A 20,174-nucleotide genomic window follows, 5' to 3' on the forward strand; every position below is an offset into this window, starting at 1 on the left:
TTAAGGTAGAACAAAAAAAGGGTTTATTTATTATAAATAAGGCAAATTCCTTAATAAAAAAGAGATTTAGAGTTAAAAAGCTAAGAAATTCTTTAAGGGAGGTTATCTACATATTCAATTTGTTTTATCATCAGAAAATGAGCAACGATAAAATTCTACTTCCTATCTTCTCTAGAGCAAAGACATAGTTTTAAGAAAAATAAATAGATTAAGAATTTAGTATTTGCAATAAACAAATCAATGAAAATCTCTCACCACAAATAACTAAAATATATAAAACAAATAACGAAATAAAAAGCCTTCTTGACTAAGGAAACTTACAATTATCTTTCAAATTAGCAAAAAAGTAGTATGAATCTAAAAAGAATAATCGAAATTCTTCAAATAAGACATTTATTGAATCTCAAATAACTTACGCTGATGTTCTATTTTAATTAGGTGACTTCAAAGCTTCCTTAGGTCTCTTACTTGACTCTATTGATTGCATATCAAAAAATTTAGAAGAACTAGAATAAGAATACAGCAAGGCTTTGGACATGGCAGGTATTTATTTATTGATTTATTTGTTTTTTTACTTAGAGTTTTACCAAAAAAAGAATTGAAACATATTTAAAAAAGCTGTTTTTCCAAAATGTTCTACTTGAAAAAAAAAAAATAATAATTCTAAAATATATTAATAGTTTTATTTATTTATTAATAGGAAAAGCCTATCTAAAGCTAGGCTATTTGAAGAAGGCTGAAGAGTATTTCTTAAAGTCTCTGAATTTTAAGAAAGAACTTTTCGATTAGGCTAAATCATTTTATTTATTGAGCGTATTATATGAAGAATTAGGCCAGTATAATTAAGCGATGACAAATTGTGAAAAGAGCTTAAAACTATATATGTCTGTTAATTTACATTAGAGTTTAATGTATGCTGAGTGTCTAGACTCAAAAGCTAACTTGTTAAGATCTCTAGGAAAACTTGAAGAGTCTTTGACATTTTTCAGAGAAGCTTTAGAAATAAAGACAAAGATTTTAGGTAAAATAAATCATCCTTAAATAATTTCTTCATAAGAAAATATTGCACTGGTACAGAATGAATTAGGAAAATTCTAAGAATCTTATAGCCTTATTTAGGAAGTAGTTAAAAATAGAGAGTCATTATATACCTCAGATATATGCCCAAATAGTCACCCTCAGATAGCAGATGCTTACTAAAATTTAGGTATATTTATTTAATTTTCATTAAAATTCGCATTTCTATTTTATGATTAAAAAATATAAATTAAAATTAGTTTTAACTTTATTTTCTATATAACAAATATTTAAGCATTCATTCTATTTGTTTATTGTACAATTTTTAAAAGCAAAAAAGATTTCATTAAATATATTTTATTAAGAATCAAATAACTCTATAAATTGTAGTTTCTATCTAAAAATAATCTAATTAATTTATCATCTCATAAAAAAAAACTTTATTAAAAGTACTTATTTATTATAAAGGAAAGGCATTTAAACAAATAAGTATAATGCAATTCCTTTTTTTATCATATAAAAACAATATTAATTTCTTTAAAGAGATTTACTTTCACTAGAAAATTTTAATTTCACAAAAAACATTTGATTTACAAAATATTTATTTGAATACTTGACACAAAAAATTATATATATCAATAGGCACAATTTAATAGGATTTAGGAATGCTTAAAAAGAGCTTAAATAATTAAAAAAAGGCTTTGAGTTTAAGAGAATCTATTTATTAGTATGACCGCTAAATTTAATCCTAAAATTTCCTTTAGAAAATATTCAATACTGTTAATAGCAATTTGATTAAACTATAATTTTCTGAAAGTACAACAGAAATTCTTAGTTAAATTTCTACTTAAAATCATCCTGATATTGCTTCCTCTTACACCTCTTTAGGAATTGTTTATAGGAATATAGGGCATTATGAAGAAGCATAAGAATATTTACAAAAAGCTTTGAAACAGAGAGAGCTAACTTATGGATATGAGCACACAAAGTACGCAATTACACTAAATTACCTCGCCTGAACCCTTGACGAATAGGGTAAATCAGAAGAGTCCCTTCAACACAACCTAAAATCTTAACAAATTCGCTAAAAAATATTTGGTGAAAATGAAAATATCTTATCAGCTCTTTCTATCACCTATTTAGCCTGGTCATATTACAATTTATTTGAATATGATTAATCTATTGAACTCAATTAACAAGCGCTAAAAATTTGGTAAAGAAATATTAAGAGTCACCCTTATATTACTTCTACTTTAGAAAACTTAGCTTTGGCGTAGTATAACAGAGAAAATTATGAAGAATCTTTCAAAAATTACCAAAAAGCCCACGACATAAAAGTAAAAATATACTCAAATGATCATATTTTTATTCCTTCAGCCAAAAATAACATAGCAGTGGCTTTATATAAGCAGGGAAAGACAGAACAAAGCAAGTTCTTCTTAAACTAATCTCTATAAATAATATCTAATTTTGAAAATGATGATAAAAGTAAATATTTATTAAAATTTGATTATAATTATTTTTTTAATTTTTGTTATATTTTCTAAATAATTAATTATGCTAAAAAACGCTTTATAATTTCTAAAAATTTTCAAACAAAATATATCAAAAAATAAAAATAAATTTACAAAAAAAAAAAATGAATTTTGAAATATTTTTGTAATACTTAATAATATAAATTGAATAACCTTAATTACTTATAGATGGTATTAGTTTAATAAAAAAATATTTTAAAACATTAACTCAATAAAAAACTAGCAAATTTTTTATTTGTTTTATCATTCTTTTAATTTTAATTATAAATTATTGTAAACATTTTATTAATAATTTTTTTATATAAGATAATAAAGATGTAGATCCCTACCTTTTATGCTCAACATTAAACCATTTAGCTTGGGCTCTAACTGAGATGGAGTAACCTGAAAAAGCTTTATAATACTACAAAAAAACTGAGTAAAAAATGAAATAGCTAGTAGGAAAAGACCACCTTAATATTTCTAACCTCTATTGTAACATTGGTATTACTTACTTCCACCTAGGAGATTTTGAAAAGGCTTTGAAATACCATGAATAAGCGTATAGTATAAACATTTAAGTTTTAGAACCTCATCATTCAATTATTTGCAATAATCTTGACAATATTGGATCATGTTATAGTAAATAGTAAAAGCACACCAAAGCGCTTGAATATCACATGAAATCCCTATAAATAAGAAAACAGAAAAGTAGTACTGAATTTAAGATTTTATTTTAACTTAATGAATTTAAATATTAACATCAGTAATTTAAAAAAAATTTAAATATATAGGTAAAACTATGAAGGAAGACATTGCTAATTCATATGATCACGTTGCAAGTACATACTATGACCTTCAAAAATACAAAGAAGCTTTAGAGTATTATTTGCAGGAATTAAAAATTCGCAAACAATTAAATCAAAAAGGAATTTAGCTGGCTTCTCTTCTTAATAATATAGCAATAACTTACAAAAATCTAGAAAACCTAGACCGCTCCTTGAAGTACCATTAAAAAACTTTACGCTTGAGAGAAAGTTATTTGCCTTTTGAACACCAAGAGATTCTTAGTAGTATTTCTAACATTGCCAGTATCTTATATGACCAAGAAAAATACACTGAAGCTATAGAATTCTACAAAAAGGAACTTCTATTAAAAGAAAAACTGCATACACCTCAATGTGCTAAAGTATATTTACTTTTAATTATAATTTATTAAATATATATGTGGTTGTGAATATTTATACTATTTGTAAAGATTTTTTTAAATAAAATTTTGATTGAAATTTTAAACGATTATAAATAGGTTGCTGTAACTTTGAATAATATTGGATGTTCTTACAAGAATATAAATAACCTTGATGAAGCTGTCAATTATCACAGGAAAGCTCTTGAGCTTAGGAAAAAAATTCTAAAAGAAAATGACGATGATATTATCAGCTCAATAGAGAGCATTTCATCTACTCTTTATGATATGCAAAGATTTTAAGAAGGTCTTGAATCATATTATGAAGAACTTTAGCTTAAAATAAAGAGTAATTTTTGATCTATATAATTTCCATCAATTTAAAATTTTTTTGAAATATAGAATTTGGAGAAGATAATTTGAAAGTTGCAACAACTTATAATAATATTGCGTGCACTCTTAAAAATTTAGGTCAAATTGCTGAGGCATTAAAAATGCATCAAAAATCCTTAGTTATAAAGTAAAAAATTTTAGGTCATGATCACTTAGATGTAGCAACCTCATTAGATAATATTGCATCAATTATTTATGACCAGAATGACTTTTAATACGCACTAGAGATGTATAAAAAAGTTTTAGGTATAAGGAGAAAATGCTACTAAACAAATAATCTATAAATAGCTGTAACACTCCATAATTTAGCTTGCACCTACCATAATTTGAAAGATTACGAGTCTGCTTTACAGCTACAAATAGAGGTAAACAAAAAATTATTTTAATCTAATGATTTTTCATTTAAAAATCCTTGAATCATTTTTTTTCAACTTTTTTTTTAAATTAGGTCCTAGAAATGAGAAAATAAATTTAAGGCCCAGAATCAAAAGACATAATAACTTCTTTAGACAATATTGCATCGAATTTATATGATAGTGGCAAATATGAGCAAGCTATTGTTTATTACCAAGATGAACTAGCTTTGATGAGAAAAGTTGAACCTGAAAACCAAGCTAGAGCAGCTACAACACTAAATAATATTGCATGTACTTTGCATAACCTGAAGAGATTAAGTGAATCTTTTGAATATCATAATTAAGCATTAAAGATCCGTAGAGAAAATTTAGGAGAAACTCATCCTGAAACAGTTTCGTCTTTAAATAATATAGCTTCTAATTTATTTAATGTAGGCAAGCTAGATGAAGCTCTTAATACATTTCTACGTGTGCTTTAAATTCGTATTCAATAATAAGAGTGTAAAATAAAAATAGCAACAGCCTATGATAATGTTGGTTCCACTTATTTCTCTCTCCTCGAATTTGAGAAAGCTCTTGAGCATTTTGAGTAATCTTATGAAATAAGAAGAACTTATAATTTGGATGATTTATAGAACTCTCAAGATATGATAAATGCAGCACGCTAAATGATACAAAAAATAGAACCAATCAGGAATCTTCCAATAACAAAATATACAGGAAAAAACTCATAAGAAAATAATGATAAAAATAATCAAGAAAGTATTGTAAAAGGAGAAGACGAAGAGGAAATATGCAATATATGTCTTGAAAATCTTAACAATAACTAAGAATTGCGTGTACTTCCTTGTAGCCACTTTTATCATACGTTCTGCATAGACAAATGGTTACTTGCTAAATAATCTTGTCCTAATTGCAGGTAGTGTCCTATTGTAAATTATTAACAAGATAACTAAGATAAAATCGAATGAATTATTTATTTTATAATTTAATTTACTCTGAATTGTATCTCAAATCAAATCTTACTTGAAAGATTTCTAACTTTTCTTATGAAGATATTAACCTCTACAGAGTAAAAAAAATAACAGAAAATTATGATAATGAACAAAATCAAAATAAATTATAATATAGTTTGTTTTATTTATTTATTCAAAAATGTATAGTTAGTTAGTTTATAATAATATTTCTCTATAAGATATTACTAGTATCATGAAAAGTTGATTATTTATTTTATAAATGTGCAGCTTAAAAATATTTAGAAAATTTTAGATTATTTTCTTTTAACTTTATTTAGAAGCTAGTTTAAAACAAGAAAATAAACCAATGAATCCATTTTATCTTGTAAACTGTAATATGAATTAGTATTCATTAATCTATTAAACTTAAAGCGTCAAAAATGTATTATTCGTATCAAACTATTTTAATTTTATGTAAAATTAATAATAATTAAAAGTTTTTACTAGCATTAATTTAAATTAATAAGTTACACAAATAACTATATAGTTCAATGCTGAATTTACTTTAAAGTAATATTAATAATATTTTTAAATACCTTTTAAGAGAAAATAATTTCAAGATGAGTTTTAATCATACAATAATATTTACAATATTAATTTTTTGGATTTGAAAAATTTAATTGATTGATTGATCATGCTATTGATTTATAACAAATTTTACTATGAATTAAAAATAGTGAGAGTTATACAAAAAAAATAGAAAAAAATTATTTGGTTATTTAATTTGAAATTATCAGATAATATTCAATAGATTTTAATGATTTAATTTAAATAAAGAAATCATCTGAAAAATCTTATTTAAATTTTTCAAAAAGTTTAGATATTTTATATTAATCTATAACAAAAAGTGTAAATGAAATAAAACTTGTAAAAATATTTTATTAAAAGTAAATATCATTTGGAATTTTATTATTATTTAGATAACCAAATTGTGTTTCAAAAAAATTTAAATAAATAGAAATTTAATCTGTCTGAATTCTTTAATTTTTTATTATCACCAAGATTTTAAATATCTGATTTCAAATAATCAAAACTGATTAATTTTTTGATTTTGCTAATTCAGGCTATTTATTAATCTAAAATAAAGTTTTTAAGAAAGATTTAAAAAACTCTTCGCTCATTAAGTTACTGTAATTCCTAGCTCCAACCCGCCGATCGATCGATCTACCAAGTATAACTATTTTTTTACAAAAAATTTCTATCCTCGGCTCATAAAAATGTTAGATGTAGAGGAGTAAGGTAACGAAGAATTACAGTAATCATTTTGCTTGCTTATATATAAATAATATTTAATTTAATATTATCAAATTTAAAGAAAAAAAGCTATACATCCAATATTTTTTAACTAATTAAAATCTAACTCAATACTGATTAAAAAGTTAAATTATTCTATAATAGAATTGTTGAGCAAAAAAATATTATTAATAAAAGTGCTCTACTGAAATTTTTTATAAGTTACTCCTAATAAAATAAAGGTTTAATTCAAAATAATGTAAACCTTATAAATGAATAAATTTATAAATTTAGCTTATTATAAGAATAATAATTTCCAAAATATTATAGCTTTATGGTCTAAAAAGAAATTAAATATTGTAAAAATAGAACCTAATTTTTAAAAGATAAAAAATTTAACTCAACCTTAATGTATTAAGAAATAATAATAGAATTAATTTCTATTTGAAGTTACTGTAAAATGAAAGTCAAAACAGGTATAAATGATTGAGAAAGAATAATATCAATACAATATATGGATAGATATTTGCTTATTTTATTCAAATTTATTTTCATATTTTCAAACTAAAAAGTTTGTTTGCAATGTTTAAAAAGATAATTTATACAAAAAATAATAATAATTATAGAGAAGAATACATTTTTAGTTTAATTACATGAGTTTTAATTATTTCTAATAGTTTTATTATTAAAATATATCTATTATACTGAGTTATCCATCAATACTTCAATGAATTTATTATCAATTTTTTGTTAAATCTTCATTAATAAATTAGATTTCATTTAAATTTTGAATGAAGAAATTTCAGGGGAAAATAGATTATTTTAATTTATTATTTGTAAAAATGTTTGGATTTAATTGGTTTATATTAAATTTATTTAGTTAGTTAATTGAAGAAAAGAATTAGTTAATAAATATGAATGATAATTTGAATAGTTTTGTTGGTTATTAAATCTTTGATTAAAAATGCTTTTGGAAATTTATAAATTTTAGTAATTTCATTTTAAACAAACAAGTTGTTTGTTCATCTGAATAGCTCAAAATATTTTTTTTATTATATTGAAGCTCACTTGTTTTTTTTAGGATTTTTTAAAAGGAGATTGAATATAATTTTCAGTAGAGTTTTTGAGTATTCCTTTATGGGAAGTATTACGAAAAATCATTTTTTGGTTTGGTAACTTAAAATTGTACAACGATTCTTCTGTTTCTTAAGTAGATATTTATGAGGAATCATTATCCTTTTCGCTTTCAATTACTTAGATAGATGTTTGTTTTATTTGATTATTTGAGGTTCTGTTAGAAAAGAAACTTGCATATGAAGGTTGTTTGGTAATTCCAATTTAAATAGTGGATTTATTAAGTATTTAATCATCTGACATGTTATTACTTAAGTTGATAATTCTTTAATCCTAGTTCAAACCTTACATACTGCCTTGTCTATTTCTTATTAATTTTTTAACTCTATTTTATTATTCTACAAAATTTTTTTCTGAATCATATTGATCATCGAATTCTTAAGATTTGTTAGATTAAATAAAAAGCATATTTCTATTTATCTTTCTTTACCTAAGAGGACTTTCTTAAATAGTATAATTAGAAGGAATATCTGATATTTGTTATCTAGGTTACTAATCATCCATTAAATCGTTTTGAGATATATTTTAATTATTAGAAGTATCTAAAGCAAAAATTTATTTTAAATTAATTTTCCTTCTTCTTCTTACCTAACAACTATTGTTAGTTTATTATTATAAATCCAGTGAGTTTTATGGTATTTCCAAGCTATCTCTTGCTGGCTTAGCTTGTATCAAAGGAGAATAGTCTTTTTTGTAATTATTTGTTATTCTACTTGAATTTTGATCTATTTTATTTAAAATCCATTTATTAGAACCATAGCTTGAATCATTAAGTTAACGAGAAAATATGTTTATATTATTGTTGTTACTGAGGTTATTTATTTTATAGGAATTATTTGTATTATTCAAGATAGAAGAAAGAATTTGATAGTTTCTTGAAGGGGTTATATTTTAAGTAGGTGATTGGTATTGACCTAAGCTTTAAGCGCTTAGAGAATTTAAGTTCTTATTCAGCTGAGGAAACATATTCGTGTCAATGAAATGGAAAGGAAAAATAATATATTTATTGATTGATTTATTTTTTTTAATAATTTACAAATGTTTTTTTTGAAAATTATAAATAATATTTAACACTAATAACAAATAATTATTTGCATAAAATTAATTAATAAATTAGTAAATCAATCAATCTTCTTCAGTAAACCAAATACGTTGTCAATAGTTGTTATCACTATTTAATTTATTATTTTGCCAATTATTAAATGATAATTAACCCATTTAAAATCATTCAAAATATCAAGCAAAAAATTTAAACAGTAAAAACTTTAATTAATTGATTAATTAATTTATAATCATGAGTAAATGCATAATTTTTCCAAACATATTTATGATTAAATTTTTTCTGGATATTCCTAGGATATCATAGCCTCTGTAAATATTCTTTATATTAAAATGATAGTAAAAATATAGAAGACTAATAATTACATGCATATATAAAAAAGTAAATATTACAGTGAGAGAGCCTACAACGAAAATTTAAATGTTATTATGAATATTAGGTTAAAAATTATATGCTCATTAAATAAAGGTTACTGTTTATTTATGCTAATAAATTTCATAGTTAATAATTTTTTCAGACTTTTGTAATTTAATCTTTTCTAAGACTATTAAATTTTATTATTAGGGCAGTAACTCAATTAAAAAGAAGAGTTTTCTGTATTTTTTTGAAATATAGATGTATAATTATATTAGATAGCATTAGAAAAACTGTAAATTCTTTTATCCATTCATAAAAATTAATAAATCAATTAAGAAAACTTGAAATAGAACGAAAAGTTGTTCACAAAATAATCAAATTCACTGATATTTTAATTAAAAAGGTTTAATTAACATTATTTGTAAATGTAATCATTCAAAATTTCATGAACATAATATAATGATTAACAAAATCTATCAATGTAAAAAATTTTTAAGATATCTAAAATATAGTAACCACTAGAAATTTCATAATTAAACAAAAAACTTAATTCACAAACTTTAAGCAAAATATCAAAAATTAATAAAAAAAATGAAATAGAAATACATTTTTTTAATATTACTTTATTTTAGTTAAATTATCACAAATATAGTTATTAAATAAATATTCTAAGAGTTATTTTACTGTCAATTGATAGAATAAACCTAATTACGCTTTAATTTTGATTAAAAATTATTTATGATTAAACATTTTGTTAGATTAGACGGGAAAATAATAGAAAAAAATCTAGAACTAATCATTATAATTTTGTTTGAATTAACCATCAAATTAATTTTTATTCATTCAATAATTAAAGTAATATTTAATTATCACAAATAGCTGCAAGCTCGAACTATTTTTTAATAAATAAACATTTTCTTATTTGGTTTTAAGGGGGATGATATAAAATTCAAGTATTTAAATTGATTAGATTTTTTTAATATGAATTAGTGTCAGAGACTATATTTTCAACAAAATATATTGTTTAATCACCCCTATATAATCAAGTCAGTAAAATATTTATTAATCATACATTAAAGGGATTTAAAATAATTAAAAAAAGGAATATCTAAAATAATTTAGATAAATAAATAATGTATCCTTAAAATTAAATTTTATGAGTATATAAATTTTATATAAATTAATTCAGCTAATTTTACAGTTTAAAAAAAAAAATTTTACTATTTTAAAAAAATTAAGAACAAATTCTGTAAATCAAACAAAAATAAAAAAACTAATAAATATATTCTTTATTATTAATTTGTAAACTATTTTTTCTGCTTAAGATAAAAAGTTAAATTTTATTTTCATTATTTTTAACATCTTTTTCATTTTTTTATTGTTTTAAAGTATTGCATTTTTAGATTCTAAACTGGTGAACATGAGTTAGTTTGATTTTCTTATTCGATATCAATTTCTGACTCGTTTTGAGGTTCTTAGTCATTTTTACTTGAAGATTCTTAGTCATATTTGCTTTAAATTTCTTATTCTTAAGGTTTATCCATTCTGGGGCTCTCAATAAAGTTAGTCTTAAAATATTAAATATCACGATTACTTTAACTTCCTTAATTTTGGAGCAGAAATTAGGAATTTTCTTTGGGATGGTACTGAGATAATACTAATTTACCATTATTATGCTTATCTGAAGTTAAAGGTTCCAAGCAAAAATTAGATTAAAATTAGGAAGGACTGTCTTCTATTATTCCAGATCTTATTACATTGACTGGAAATTACGAGTTTACTATTAAATCACTATTTACTTTTTATATACTTCTTGGGGATATAAATTATTTTGCATGTATAGAACTTTAATGTATAATGTTAGTAATCATTCCATTAGTAATTGAGTCTGAAATCTCTCTTGCTTAAGTCACTTGCCTTTATAGGTAATTATATGCTCCTTACTTTTTTTATTAAGGAGTGTTTTGGCGCTTTACTTACAGCTAGGAAATTTAATTTAATGCTTTTAATTCAGTAAGTAGACTTAAATTTCCATAAACCTTTTTCCACCTCCTAAATACTTCATAATTGGTTTATTAATTTGCTTAGAAATATTTCATAAGATAATTTATTTTTAAAATATTTATAAATCTTATTGCAAATTTATTGATTGCTCCACTTCCATCTTTTGCTATCACAACTATAATCATTATGACTTGAATAGCTACAAAAGTGTGATGACTAATTGTTAACAAATAGTCGAAAATTTAAATATCAAAACCCATTGAGAGACTTGATAAATTCATATTAAAAATGAGCATACCGTGAGATATTATTTCAAAAAATTAATTATTAGAGCTCTAAAAAGGTTGGCACTTCTAAAGTGCTATGATGTAAGCAGTCATAATTACTGCTATTAAAAAAAGAGAGGAAGAGCCATACTATTCAGTCTAAGTATACAAAAAGACAACAATAACTTTTAAATAAATTTTAATGAATTCCCAATAGTAATAACTTTCTTTATACTCTGCATAATAATTTCCGAAAGAAAATTTAGTTAAACAGCTATTTAGAGTTTTCCTTTCTTTTCTAATTAAAAGCAGCATTACAAATGGAAATACTAACCAAAAGACTAAGATGGGAATTAGTATTATCAAAACAAAATTCTGATATGATTCGTCTGAGCAAAGGACAGAGACATCTATTTTTAAATATTTTTAGTTTCCTATTTAGCGACAAGATAGAGCATCTGTTATGAACTTAATTGTGTCAGGTAAAAAAAATAAAAAGCAAAATGTCATTGAAGAAAAGAAGTGATACTTTTTAACTGCTGATTTTTTAACAAGTTTTATTAAAACCAAAACTAAAAACAAGCAAAAAAAGACGGTAAAAGGAATTAGACTTCTTATTAGTACTTAAATATTAGCCATTTAATATTTAGCAAGAGTATTCAAACTCATAAAGCATTTAAAGTTCAAAGCAACTTTACTAACTGGCTGACCTGCAGATTAATAAACTGTTTATGGATTAAATTGTACTTTAAAAGTCAAAATTATCGAAGATAGCTGCAAATAGTGAATAAGCGATTTTAAGAGAAAAGAAGACTAATCTTTGAAGCAACTTTTACTAAATGGAACTAATTTTGCTATTCTAAAGTAAAAGCAAGTTTACATAAGTTTTTGATTATCAATATAGCGCTTTGTTTAGAAAGCTAAGTAAAGAACCATGAAAATTAATCCTCCTACTACAAAAAAATACTGAAGAGTATTATCTTAACATTCCTAACAATTGAAATCACCAAAAAAAGAAGAAAATCTTCTTCCGTTCCAATACTTTCCTAAATTATCACACTCTTCGCAAAGTGGTCCGAAATGTCCTAGAGAACACCCTTATTAACTTGACTCATCTTCTGGAGCACAAGCACTTGGATTATTATAGCAATAAATTACTAAGTCAGTTCCTTACTGAAGCCAGTATCCGTTTTTAGGAATAATTTAATCTGAAAAGCAATTTAATGATCCCTCAGGACATTTGTTACAAACTCCATTATTCGTTGCATTGTAACTAGAAGGATCAATTATGGAATACGAGTTTTATGGACATTCATAACATTATATAATTTCATTTGATATTGATTTCATAATTTCTCCTTTCTAACAATTTCTAAAATCTATTTGAATTTGAAAATTTAGAATCTATCCTGTGTAAAAGTTTGTAGAGAAAACAAATTGAAGGATTTATTGAGATTTAACCATAGAGTTAATCTAAAGATTTTAAATTTAAAATGCTGTTATATTATTTTAATATTAATTATAGTTAACTAAACTATCACCGTTAAGCTACATAGTAGTGGTATTTGGAGCTTCAACTTAAATTTAATAATAAATGAGCTCAGAAATTATAGAAGAAGGATAAATTTGTTTTTTAATTTTAATTGGATCAAATGACACTTTTTTTCTATCTTAATCTAAAAATTAAAATCCCATTTAAAGAATGCTACCACTTTAGAAGTTTTAAATATTAACAACATTTTGTAAATTTCTTCGTTGAGATTATTCCACTATTTGAGTTTGATTTTAATATATGATTTAAACATATTGAGGAATGGTTGCTATGTTATTTCCATAAATATTTCCTAAATTTTAATTCATTTTTGCATTTAAATTCATCTAAGGTAAGACTTTATTCAGTAATCTTATTGCTCCACCAATTAATGCTATATTGTATTAGATTAATGTATTAATGTCAGCATCAATACTCTATATTTCTAATAAGAATAAAGCTCCTCCTGAAGATAATGCAGTATTTTTTAAGAATTAACATGAGTTGATACTTATTTTCCCTTGCACGTTCTGCATTTTTACTGCACCTCCATTAAAAGATAAATTTTCTGTGAAATTTGAATTAGTCAACTAAACTTTTTAACTATTTTAAATCCATAAATTGCCTGTGTTGTTATAGTAAGTAATCTAGGATAATTAGACAAATGATGTTTAAAGCTAAATTAGACCTTCGTTTGATTCTGTCCTGTATTAATAGAACGAATCTGTGTTATTTTATATAATACTTTATATAAATTAGACTATATCATTCCTGTAAATGATTGTTTCATTAGATTATTAATTTTAGTTAGATGATTGTATTAGAACTGAATTTTGGTTTCCATTAAAAGTTATATTTTGGAGTAGAGTGGAAATGCATCCTTATAATTGCAAAATTACTGAGTTTTAAGTCACATTTTAACCTCCCAATCCTACATTTTATTATATCCAAGCATTTTGAATTGTGAGTTAGTTTATTTGCTGCATTTAAAAAAAATTGTAAGAATTAGAACCTATAAGAGTTACGTTTTAAATCAGTAATGTTTTTACATTAATGAAAGAAAATAAAACCCTATTAAAGTCTTTGATTTATATTTAATTAAGCTGTAGATTATAAATATATACAGTTTAAATATTGGTAAACTGTAATAATCCTGCATTTTAAGAATCCGATGTTTGTAGTATTGTCAGATTACTTATTGAGAGACTGTTTATAACAACACTTTGGAGATTAGAAAAGTTGAAATAAGCTTAGCTTATTGTTTGATTACTCAATTATATGTTATCAAATTTTATAAATTAAGTATTGGCATTAAATTATAGTGTGTCATTCACTGGTAGAGAAAATTAGAAGTTCTACATAGTCACATTTCCTTACACAAATGTAAATATGTTAGAATATAAATTTAATTGGTTTTAAATTTAGTTTGAGGGCTTGAAAACAAATTATCCTGAATTTTGATTGATTTATGCCATATATTTTAAATCGTTATAAATACTTAAATAAAACAGGTAATTTATAACAATGTTCGCGTTAAAGGTAAGTCCAAATTACTTTTGAGCAGAAACTGCATCTTTAATAGATATTGATTATGTGCATACAGGCGAACCGCCATTGAGATATACGTAAGCGCTGTATCTATTTTCGAATATTGTATTTTAAGTCTAGCCAATAACAGAAAAAAACTTTTAGGTAGGATCAATATAACTCAATTTCATGAGTTATCCAAAGTTAACAATCAGTTCATCAATTAAAAACGGTCTATTTGAATTAGGATCAAGAAGAAATACATCTATTTTTTTTATCATGAAAACTACAAAAATGGAATCATCCAAAATAGCAATTTCTGAAATTTAATCTCTTCTGTAGTTTTTTCTTATGTAATAGAGCAAGGAAAGGCTTGTTCTATTATGAAAATTTACCTATGCATTTGATTAAAGAACAATTAAAGAAGGTGTAAATTTAATTTAATTATTTTAACTCAAAGGGAATGATAAAAATTAAATGAGGTTAAAACTACTAAGGTCTGCTATTATTATGAGAGTTGATGATTAGAAATTGATAAAAATTCTTTTAAATTATTCATCTATCCATAATTTATTTAATTCAGAACCTAACTTTACAACAGAATTAAATGTATTCTGTAAGTCTATGTTTTAAGCAACTTAGCTTTGGCTGAGAGACCAAATGGTTAAGCTCCCACTTTTTTAAGCAATTAATACTTGATTTCCAACTTGATTTAATATCAAACTAATAACTGAAGAAGAGGTGTCTTAGAGAGGAATATTTACTGGCTTTAATGTTTATAAATTGTATATAATTATTTAGCCTACACTCAGACCAACAAATAGCAAAGAGGACTGCTCTACATATAAGTGAGATTTGTAATAATTCAGTGCTCCTAATGATATAGAGCTTAACTGTATGTTTTTATTGAAATCATAATGAATAATTGTTTGATTTGATAGCAAAAATGTATTATTTGTTAAGAATTTTACAGTATTAACTGAATTAATTTAATATAAATAGGATTAACTTTGCACTTGAGTAATTACTTGGTTAAAATTATAAATTTAAATATAATTTTAGAAGACTAGAGCTAGAAATTAATTATTATCTTGTTGTATGTTCTATATAAACATAAGAGGGTTTTATTTATCAAATGTGTTGATCATATAGGAATTAAAGTTAGAGTAGTAAGAAAGAGTGTTTGCTGTATCTAAAACAATAAATTAGCCATTTGAGTTTTAAGGATTTGGTATTTCTACAAATGAATATTTATTTGGTTTATATAGTCTTACATATGCTTAAGCAATTTAAGCATAATTTGCTTTAAAAACCAAATTAGGACTATAAATAAGCATTTAGTTAAGGGCTAAATCAATCTGATAGTTCTAAGGAGGAGTTTAACCGTCAAACTCTATAATTTTCAAAGGACTGTCATTTAATATTGTAGCTTAAACCAAAAATAACATGACATTCCCATAGCTGTCAATTGTTTACAAGAAAGATCCTTCAGGATCGTAAGAAAAATTAATAATTCTTCCTATACCATTTTATGCATAATTAGAAGAAATTGAATTCTGACTAATCAACAATTAAAGATTGTAGACTTAAATTTAACCATAACGAATTTCTTCTGAAAAGTAAAGCATGATATTTTAAGATTAAATGTAAATACTTTAAAATAGTGCTGGTGAGCCTTGGTTAAGAAAATTTGCATTCAAAAGATACTGGAATCTATCATAAATATAAACATATCCAAGAGAGTACAAAACTATTTTTGAGCCATAAAAATTGAAAAAGGAAATTAATCCGCCTGTATATGAAGGGAAGTCTTAAATGTATATACCAGACACTGAATAAACCTGTATTTTAGATGAGTATATAATGTAATTTAAGTTTTGTGGGTCTTAGGCCAATTATATTTATCCTGTAAATGAATTCATTATTTAATTTTAAACTTTTTAAGTGTTTAAGTTAATAATAATGAAGCTATTTTTTGAGGAAACGCAAGCAATAGTAGAAGTAGAAAGCAGGCAATTAGTAATATATTCGCCGCTGTTAGATGTAAAAGTGTACCAATCAATTTAATTCTTTAAAGTTAAATCGTATGAGCTCAACTTACTTCCATACACATATAGTCTCTACCCTTACTAATCCTAAGCGAAATTTGTTATGTTTCCGAAGTTTGTTAATTAATAGCTTTGCGAAGTCAAATAATTTTTTAAATTCAATTATTTTATTGTGTTGAAAACTAAAATTTAAGTGTTGTTGTAAATATTCATGCCTTGTATTTAATCAACTGAATTAATACTCAGTTACTCTAGAAGCTGGTCAGTATGTAGGTTATAAACTAGAATAGTAAAATTAGTTGCTATAAAGTATAAATTCATTGAGGGACTTTAAATTAAATTATTAATTGTTTCACTTTTTGAAATAGAATTAACATTCAAAACTTGCTAGTAATATTGATAATTCAAATAATTTATTCCAACGAACCCACTCTATGCTCCGTATAAGCTGTTGACTTCGATTTAATTAGGTATTTTAACTTAGTATAGAAAACTTTCTGTAGGTGTATACTTCAAAAGCGCCAAATAGTTAATATTTAGATTGATATAGTAAAACACTCTAAAAATTTTGAATGTATAGCTTAGTGGAACAACTGCAGTAATAGTCACATATTAATCTCTCTAGTTACTACCAAAGCTAATATCTAAAATCTACAATAGTAATACGTAAGAGGAAATTTAGGTAATTGATCCAGTTGCAGTATTAAAATAAAAAAGGATATATGGATTCGGATTGCTTTAATTATTTGAAATACCTATAAAAATTATGCAACTTGGATTACTAGGTATGGAATACATTGATTAAATTGCATTTAGATAACTAATTGGTGTTTAAGAAATTATATTGAGACTAGAATTTAAAATAGTTAAATTATTATTTGAGTCATATATGACTATATTAAAATCATTTGAGAGAAACTAAGTAAAAAAATAATTTATATTATTAGATGATTGATAACTTGAATCTTAGAGTATTTAATTACTTTATAAACTCCATATCTAGATCTAGTTATTCCATTAAACTATGATTGATCCACTGTTTAATAGTTGTATGGATACAATTTAACTGTAGAGAGTTAATTGGCAGTTTTAGACAATTTATTTGAAATTTATGTCGTAAACTGAAATACATCCATCTTATAGTATTAAAAAATTTGTTTAACTAACTGAGACGAGTTAGTTCTAAGAAGTCTTTGCTTAGAAAGTTACTGTTTGAACTTGATTGTACGCATCTACTATTGAAATCTAAGAACTAAAAACAGTGAGCGAGTATCTATTAAAAAGAGCTGTAGACACTAAGCATGCTTAATTTGATATTTAGAATGTAAAGAAAATTTAGGGCTCAAAGCGATTTATGTAATTCCAAAATTTTAGCTATCCATCTTGTGAGCAAGAACTAAATACGCTTAGAGAAGAAAAGTAAGCTATTTAATTAACTTGGTAGGCATTGAAAGGACTAATTAGAGAATACGGCTGAAGCATAAAAAGATTTTATTAGAGCGATGCTTATGCAGTAGAAAATGAATATGTTTAAAAATCTGCATTGTACAAAAATACTATCTAGCTATTTAAGCTTGAAAAACTAGAAATTTTAGATGGGGCACTTATTTTACTATCAATAGGCGTTTATTAAGAAATCTGTAATTAATTATTAATATACCCCAACTAAAATGAAAACAGTTAAGTATTGTTTAATAACACCAAAATTTACTATTAATTATCTAAGAAAAGGAAATCATTAATCATAGGAGACGTAATTATCTGGCCTAAAATAAATTAAATAGGCATGATTTATTATAGTGTAAAAGTAGAGCAGTAAATTATTTAAAAATTAATTTAAGTTACTGCTACTATTAATTACCCCGACTATTATTGGCCATTTAATAATTTTAATCTCTGGGGTTTCTACGTTAAATTTAAAGAAGAGGAACTTGATTATTATGTCGAAAACTGATAAATAAATGAACTTTGAGAAAAAATCAAGTAAAATATATTTTACTGAGTAATAGATTGCTGAAAATCAACTACCTACCCGAGCGCAGAATAGTTGACATGGTCATTTGTTTGTATCAGAATTTGAAGAGTAAGCTGTTATTGACTCTCGTTAAATGATAGTTAGTATAAGGTTAATATTCCAGAATGTGAATTAATTTATATGCAAAATTAATCAAAAAAGAATTGTGTTGTTTGGTTAATAGAGCTAATAGTTAAGAATTATTGATTAACTACTGCAATTACTTAAGAATTATTTAATTGAGCTACAAAAGTCAAATAAATTATAGAATTGTCCTCATTAAATGTTATAGCACTTAAATACTAATTTTGGATGTTAAGCAAAACACTGTTGACGGTTACTTAGCCTTGCTGAATCTATGAAACAAGCTATAAATAGTTGGAGTTAATCTGCCAATGGAGTATACTCCCATTTTACATTAGCAAGTAGAACTCTCCCAAAAAATAATAAATTGATGAATAACCCTTTGGGAAGCTAATTTAGGCTTAGAAGCTGCCATCTTAGGAGCTTACAATATTCAAAAATCCAAGATATATTGATATGTAGTAATCCCCTTTATAGTTGACTATTTTCTAGATTGGTTATCCATTGCTGTAAGATTAATTTGTAGAATATGTTTGTGAGCACTAATTCAAAGGACTACAAATATTCTGCTAAAAGTTGGTATAGTAAGATTCAGAGCAAATAGAAACGCAGCTCCCTGAAGATGAATAGTCTCTCTGCACAAGAGGTTGGTAGAAAAGGTTAGATTAACAGCTTTAGTATATGCATATATTTGCTTTTTAATAGTAGTTAAAACCATTATTGCACTATTAGCAGCTAGAAGTGAGTGTAAGAGAGTCAGTGATGCAGTTTTAGCATCCATAACCACAAGCAGACTGAGATTAAGCCAAAACTTAGTAAATTCCAACAAAGACAATAATAGCTAATTGGTTACTCAAAAATTAGCTAAAAGTACTTCTATTTAACATTTTTTATTTTTGTTTTCTGAATAATATTTTTGTGAATTTTTTTTTTAATAATTTTTTTTGTTTTTCAAGTCTTATTTTTGAATGAAACATAAATCTGTATAATATAAATAAAATAAAGAAGTTTGTTCAATTTGAGAAGAAAAAATTATTAAAGAATATATATTTATAATTAAATTAAAAGAAAATGGAGATGTTTTACTAAATTTTATTAAATAAATACACTAAATTATCATCCAAAATTTTTTATACCATCCTTTCTTAAATAAGTAAAAAAAAGAATAAGGATAATTTATTTAAAATTTTATTTTTTTGTATATGAATCAATTTTCCTTTATGCAATCTAATTTCTTGCAAATGATAAAATAAAATTTAAATTAACGATAATTAATTTTTATTTTATATTTAATAATTTTTTGTAGCTAATTTTAGCTCACTCTAATAATTATTTTTTTTAAAAATAGATTTTCAGTTCTAGAAAATAGCAAAATATTTTAATTTAATACTGAGTTGATTTAATAAAAGTTAAAAAGGAGAAGTATATTTCATC

The 20,174-nt window shown here is 24.0% G+C and overlaps 3 protein-coding genes across 3 annotated transcripts; 1 reads left to right on the top strand and 2 right to left on the bottom strand. All coding sequences in view use genetic code 6, as the record gives it.

The window, feature by feature from the left end:
- Positions 1–137: 137 nt before the first annotated feature.
- TTHERM_00329960 (tetratricopeptide repeat protein) lies at positions 138–5,437 on the top strand (the record flags this gene model as incomplete). Its single annotated transcript, XM_001026561.2, has 10 exons — positions 138–543; positions 701–1,207; positions 1,660–2,005; positions 2,052–2,230; positions 2,275–2,505; positions 2,859–3,242; positions 3,326–3,720; positions 3,838–4,066; positions 4,120–4,475; positions 4,559–5,437. The coding sequence occupies 10 exons, from the start codon at positions 138–140 to the stop codon at positions 5,435–5,437; spliced, it is 3,912 nt and encodes a 1,303-aa protein (XP_001026561.2).
- Positions 5,438–7,750: 2,313 nt separating this feature from the next.
- On the bottom strand, positions 7,751–8,815 carry TTHERM_00329970 (hypothetical protein; the record flags this gene model as incomplete). The annotated part of the gene is made up of 1 exon (XM_001026562.1): positions 7,751–8,815. The coding sequence occupies one exon, from the start codon at positions 8,813–8,815 to the stop codon at positions 7,751–7,753; it is 1,065 nt and encodes a 354-aa protein (XP_001026562.1).
- A 1,818-nt stretch (positions 8,816–10,633) lies between these two features.
- On the bottom strand, positions 10,634–19,627 carry TTHERM_00329980 (transmembrane protein, putative; the record flags this gene model as incomplete). The annotated part of the gene is made up of 3 exons (XM_001026563.2): positions 10,634–17,560; positions 17,626–17,778; positions 18,881–19,627. 3 exons carry the CDS (start codon positions 19,625–19,627, stop codon positions 10,634–10,636), a joined length of 7,827 nt encoding a protein of 2,608 aa, XP_001026563.2.
- Positions 19,628–20,174: the final 547 nt, after the last annotated feature.

The sequence above is a fragment of the Tetrahymena thermophila genome, assembly GCF_000189635.1.
Source record: "Tetrahymena thermophila SB210 genomic scaffold scf_8254010, whole genome shotgun sequence".
Lineage (NCBI taxonomy): Eukaryota > Ciliophora > Oligohymenophorea > Hymenostomatida > Tetrahymenidae > Tetrahymena > Tetrahymena thermophila.